The sequence below is a fragment of the Dipodomys merriami genome, unplaced genomic scaffold, assembly GCF_024711535.1.
Source record: "Dipodomys merriami isolate MVZ:Mamm:240054 unplaced genomic scaffold, mDipMer1.0.p SCAF_1, whole genome shotgun sequence".
Lineage (NCBI taxonomy): Eukaryota > Metazoa > Chordata > Mammalia > Rodentia > Heteromyidae > Dipodomys > Dipodomys merriami.
This window is the reverse complement of record NW_027202270.1, coordinates 91,477,359-91,483,514: the sequence shown is the minus strand read 5'-3', so window position 1 is coordinate 91,483,514 and position 6,156 is coordinate 91,477,359. Positions and strand designations below refer to the sequence as shown.

Below are 6,156 nucleotides of genomic sequence, written 5' to 3'. Positions count from 1 at the left end.
GTCCTCCTGGGACCAGCACTGGCCATGGGTCCCTTCTAGCCAATGCTGCAAGAAGTGACACTTCTTGTCCCAGCCCTCGCCCTGTCTCAGCACTTGAAAGGTGATTTAGGAAACCCCTAAAGCTTGCCTAGAGCAAGCATTCTGAGCTCATGTACTAGAGACCTACATCCTAATGTCTTCCAATATTCCCTTACACACTAATAGAAGGCTCAGTGTATAGGAAATGACCAATGCCCTTTTAGCCCACAGAAATGCAACACAGTGAGGCAGGTGAAGTAACAGCTCCCCAAGCTTCAGGCCCAGGTGGGTGTCTGAGAGGACTCAAGAACTATGGTCACATATACTTCCAGGTATAGTTATCCCAGAGGCCCCTGCCCTTCCCCACCCAGCCAGGAGACAGTACCATTAGCTCTCTCTATTCCTTTCCTTTCCTTCCAGGGCCCAGACCCCTGGCCCAAGGTGCCCAAATATTTCCATTTCTTCCACTGCAGCATCCATTTCCAAGGCCTTCCTCCTCTGCAGCATTTGAAAGAGGGGGTTTTGGGCTCATGTGTGGCAAGCCATCTCAAGGGGAGGTAGACAAAGGAGGGACGGTAGAGGGGGGCATATATATGCAAGACTCTGAAAGGAGGGAGGAATGGGTCCCTGGAGAGCTCAGTGTCATAGGAAGGAGCAAGTCCCTCTCTACTAAGCAAGCCCAGTTCCACACTGAAGTTCTGCCAGAGCTTGGATACTTAGGATAGGTCAGGGACTCACAGCCCCTTCAAGGCACCTTGTTTATCCCTGCTTGAGCCCTGGCTTGAATCTCCCCCCAACCCTACTTCCAACACACCCTTACTTCCAACACACTCCTGCATAGCCCACCTCCTGCTACAAGTCCTCCCTGGGCCTGAGATCTGAGTGAAACAGCCAGTGTAAGAACCCTATGTTAGGAAGGAAGGGATGTCATTATTGAGAATAGCAGATGAGGTAAGAAGAGCAGAGAAAGGGAGGTGAGAGAGGTAAAGAACCCAGGGATGGTGTAAGCAGAGGAAACACACAGACAATAGAAAAGATCCTGGATGGGCTGGGGAGGTGGCTCAGTGGTAGAGTGCTTGCCTTGCATGCTTGAGGCCCTGGGTTCGATTCCTCAGCACCACATAAGCAAAATGAGAAAAGCCGGAAGTGGCGCTGTGGCTCAAGTGGTAGAGCGCTAGCCTTGAGCTGAAGAGCTGAGGGACAGCGCCCAGGCCCAGAGTTCAGGCCCATGACTGTACCCCTCCCCCCCCCCAAAAAGATCCTGGACACAGAAGGCCTCAGAAATTGAACTCATCCTTCCCAGGTTCCTCCTCATACCCTCATCTCTTCTCCTTCCTAGGACTATTTCTCCACCTAGGAACAGACTTGAAGGGCAATGAAGAGATCCTTAGAAAGAAAGGGAAGACACATTTGAAGAAGGAGATGTGTAGAGAAGACCAAGGAACTTTAAGTAATCAGATCCTAAGAGACAGATAGGACTGGATATAGGGCAGGGTCAAAGGCAGACCACAGAGATGAGTCTCAGGGGAATGAGAATACTGAGAAGAGATTGAGAGAGAAAGAAGTTAGGGAACTTTGGAAGAGATGCTGGAAGAACTAAAGATGATGACAGTGGGTAAAGGGAAGAATCTTGGGTCAAGGAAGCTAAGGATCAGGGAGGCTGGAGAAAGGAACCTGGGTAAGCTATGGAAACAGAGACTAGCCAGTCTGAGAGCTCAAGAGATCAAGCTAGAGAAGCAAGAGCTTCATGTCAGTCCCTGAGATGGGCAAACACATGGGCCAGGCTAATCGTAGGCCAGGTCTGATTGTGAGACAGAGAACCAGGCAGAAGGAAAAGAAGACAGACACACGGACAGAGTTGCAAGGAGATGGGCAGAAAAGGAGAAATCTGTGCCAAAAAGATCAGTCTTGCCTCTGAGTCCGTCTCACCTGTGGCTGGAGTGTCCATGCTGAAATGTCCGTCCTGTGCTCACACACTCCAGGACTTTCAGAAACATGCAGGGCTGGTTTGAAAGTTATCAGAGGAAGGATGGAGAGAGTATGTGAGAACTAGAGGAGAGGAGGGGGCCTAGGAAAAGAAGAGGAGGGCGAGCCAGGCCAGACAGGGGCAGAGCCCAGGACTACATTAACCCCTTCGATGGTCTCCCTTCCATAGGAGACAGCGGGAACTGGCTGCTCACTCCTCACTCTCCCACCCTCAGACACCAAGTTTGGCCTGTTTAGTGCTTTGGGTTCCCTGAGGACAGAGCCTGGTCTTTGTCACCTGGTCCTGACCCAGCCTGACCTGCTGTTCCCAGCCCCTTATCATGTCCCCAGGGCTTTGGAAACCAGGCAGTGACGCATTGGGCCATGGGTTAACCGCCCCCCCCCCCAACTTGCACACTGGGACCTTGAGTGACCTCAAGTGATCCAGCTGAGGACAAGTGACTTACATCTCCTGGAGGGGGGTAACAATTTAGGATAGGTACCTGCAGAGATAGGGTTATAAAGGATCAACTCAGATCCTTTCAAGGACATTGAATATACAGTACAAATATCCTGGGGAGAGATGTGTATTCTGACCTCTGTCTGTTCCTAGGACAGTGAAGTACCCTAGGGGGTTGATGAACTTGGGGGAAAGTCACATCTTTAATGGAGAGAGCACCAACACAGAGAGACTGACCCCTGCTTATTCTGCCCACTTCCACAGTCCTGAGCTATATTAAGAGGTGACAGTTAATGGAGTGGGATCAGGGAGCTGAGAGAGTGCTCCTGGGTGTGAGGGTGTGGGGAAAGCCAGAGCGAAGGAGACTGGCTTTGTTTTCTGAACACAGTGTCCACTTAGTCATAACAGGCATAGCCTGCTGAAGACCCAACAACTTCTGAGAGGTCACAGCCCTGGAATATGGGGACTGGTGCTTGAAGGACCTGGACACTGAGGAAATCATGATGAAGGGTATGTGTATGTGAGGATGAGCCCCAGGAGGGTTGGAAGAAGACACCATAGTTCTACCTAGGCCATCTGCAGTGCCCCACCCCATGGAATGCACAGCCTGTGGCCCAGCTGGTGTAAATCCCCAGGCCTGCCAGGCACCCCAGCCATCCTCAGCAGCACCTGCACCCTCTGGCAGCCCAGAGAGATTGAAGGGGGCTGCTCCCTACCCCCGCCTTTCTCCCTCAGGCCCCAGGCTTAACACGTCTGACTTCTTTGCCCCCACCCCCACCCCACACATCAGGTGGCCTGGGAGAGTAAAAACCTATGTGTGCAAACATGGGTGTACCAATGTGTGTGTTGGTGTACTTCAAAGTAACTAGGAAAAATCTGTGAGCTTAACTGAGTTAAGGTGAAAAAATCTACACATGTATTTGCTAAAAGTGGACAAATGTGGCCAAATCAAATCGATACAAGAGGGCACTCGACTGAAGCTCTGGGTGCAAATCTGCCTGAGGCAGCATGGGAGACTCTTTCCCACTGTTTAATGAGGCTGGATGACAGCCTGTGGGTCAGGAATGATCAGGAATGGGATAGTAGCTCAAGCTTTGTCCCCAAGTCTCTGGGAGGATATGTGCTCAAAGATGAAGAATAGAAGCCATGGCCAGCATTTGTGCAGCATAAAGGCAGGATAGAAATTCTTTCCTTCACAAAAGAAAATTGAGTCACAATGTTGGACAGTGGATACCCTTCCTGAGCTTCCTGACTCCAGCCCCCAATCCCACACTGTGCAACAGCAGGTCTCAGAGAGTAGAGAGATGCTCCCAGCCTAAGGCTATATGAGGACAGCAAAGTGGGAAGGAGAGGGTAAGGAACCAGGGAAGGGAGCCTGGGGGGTGGGAGGTAAGAGGACAAGCATTTGGCTTGCAGAAGGTGACCCTCACTCAGTGTGCTCAATTCACCCTTCGGATTAAAAATAACTGAGGTAAGGGCCATGGCAGGACAGGAGAGGTGGTTGGAGAAGGTCTTGTCGCTCCATTATCTGCCCACCAGCCCTTTGGAGGGGAGGAATGTGCCCAAGGACTAAAAAAAGGCCCTATAGCAGAAGGGGCGAAGGCAACAGACCTTTCATGGGCAAACCTGGGGGCCCTGCTGTCCTCCTGTCACCTCCAGAGCCAAGAGATCAAAGGAGGAGGAGCTAGGAAGGGAGAGAGGTAGGAGGGAGGGAGGGTCCCTCCAGAAGGACTCCAAATTTAGGCAGTGGGATGGGAGAGCAGGCATATAAAGGAACTGGAGCCTTGAGGATAGACAGAGATTCTTCCAACCCAGGTAAGAGGGTGTTTGGGTCTTTACAGCAGTCCAGATATGTGCTACCTGAGGGACCTTGATTTCTCTGGGAGTGGGGTACAGGTCAGTCAGAGGCTCTATAAGTTCTGCTAGAACTGTCTTCTTCCAGCCCCGGGAAGTTCCCACTGACCAAGGGTTTCCATGGAAAACATCAGCTATCTCTTCCATTCTGTATCTTCTACTCATTGCTTTTTTTCTTTCTTCCTCCTTTGGATTCTCTTTGTCCCATTCTATCTTGATTCTTGCTACCATCCTCTCTCTCTCTTTCTCTCTCTCTCCTCTTCTTTCCTTCTGGCTATATGTTCTAATTTTCCTGTCTCTATTTCTTACTGTGTCCATATCCCATCTCTTAACAGTTTTACCAACACTGTGTCCTTGCTTCCTAACTTTTGAGGCTCTAAGGATGAAACCCAGGGCCCTGTGCATGCTAGCACTCCACACTGAGCTACATCCCCAAACCTTCTGTGCCCTATCTATTTTGCCTTATCTGTGCCTCACTCCATGTATTGATTTGTTCTGCTAAAATCTGGCTCTCTAGGCTGAGCTACCTTCTCCCAGTCAGTTCATCTCTGTTGTTCATTCTGTCTATTTTTCTCTCTGCCTCACTGCACTTCTGTGGCAACTTTCTCCACCTGTGGTTCTGATCTTCAGGATTCTCTGTGAAGAGATAACTAGGTAAGATTGGCCCCAATCCTTTCCATAGACATCAGGGCAGGTTCTCCTAGGAGCCAGGTTGCTGAGTCTCTGTGTCAGCATCTTCCTTTATCAAACTCTAGCCAATCCCATAGAAACCCTTTTCAGAAACCTTCCTCCAGATGAGGAAGCAAAGAGGCAGAAAAAAAGAAGCCAAATTCTAAGTAGGGGTGAGGATGGGCCTAGGCTAGTGGGTAAAACAATATGACCTGGTGGATGTGGAGGAAAAGGCCAGCCACAGGAGCTCATGTCAGGAACAGCCAATCCCTCTTGTCTTGATTCTAGAACAACAGCAAGATGACGGATGCTCAGATGGCCGATTTCGGGGAAGCAGCCCAGTACCTCCGCAAGTCCGAAAAGGAGCGTCTAGAGGCTCAAACCCGGCCCTTTGACATCCGCACTGAGTGCTTTGTGCCTGATGACAAGGAGGAATTTGTCAAGGCCAAGATAGTGTCCCGAGAGGGGGGCAAGGTCACTGCTGAAACAGAGAATGGCAAGGTATGTGGGGCACAGAGGGCAGCAGGAGGGAAGGTTCTGGTGGCAGGGAAGAATTCTGGAGTGATAACACCTGTAATGGGAACTGAGCAGGTTAAAAAAATGGGCTAGGGATCCCAGGACATGATTCCCTGAGAACCCCTGAATCTGTGCTTATCAGATGGACCCAATCAGGACTTACCCCAGGGGTGTTCATCTCTAGAGGATGTTCAGTGGGGGTTGGATAGAACTCAGCCATTTTCCTCCTGAGAGAGTCTTATAGATGAAGAAGGCACAGACACAACATTAAATGAAGCTCCCTTCTGACACTTGCTTTGGTTCCTCTCTGCCTCAGTTTTCTCCACAGACTCACTTTCTCAAATTCCCTCCATTCCAGTTAAGTGCGAACTCTTAGACTCACATGAAAACAAAGAGCAGGAAATCTCAAGCTGCAAAGCTCAGTCCTGAGGTTCAGGACTGGTACTTAGAAACATGTGCTCCCGGGTTGCTCATTACCAACCATGAAAATCAGATCAGCGGGGATCAGAGCTGTGAGTCTCACGGACTAGCTGACTGAGTGCTACATCCCTTTGAGCAATAGAATAAAGGGTCAAAATCCACAGGGGCTTTGACTCTCATCCCAGATCTGCAAATCATTGGATCATTTTAGAGCCACAGACTCTATCACTATACAAAATTCTGAAATGTCTACC

At 50.1% G+C, this 6,156-nt stretch overlaps 1 protein-coding gene across 1 annotated transcript in view; it reads left to right on the top strand.

Annotated features, from left to right (window-relative positions):
- The first annotated feature begins 4,241 nt into the window (after positions 1 to 4,241).
- The window catches only part of Myh6 (myosin heavy chain 6), a 30,384-nt gene continuing 28,469 nt past the window's right edge, over positions 4,242 to 6,156 (top strand). The window contains exons 1-3 of the mRNA XM_070025350.1: positions 4,242 to 4,258; positions 4,928 to 4,951; positions 5,255 to 5,467. Coding sequence (XP_069881451.1) covers positions 5,267 to 5,467 — 201 coding nt within the window. The 5' untranslated portion in view covers positions 4,242 to 4,258; positions 4,928 to 4,951; positions 5,255 to 5,266. The remainder of the gene's footprint in view (positions 4,259 to 4,927; positions 4,952 to 5,254; positions 5,468 to 6,156) is intronic.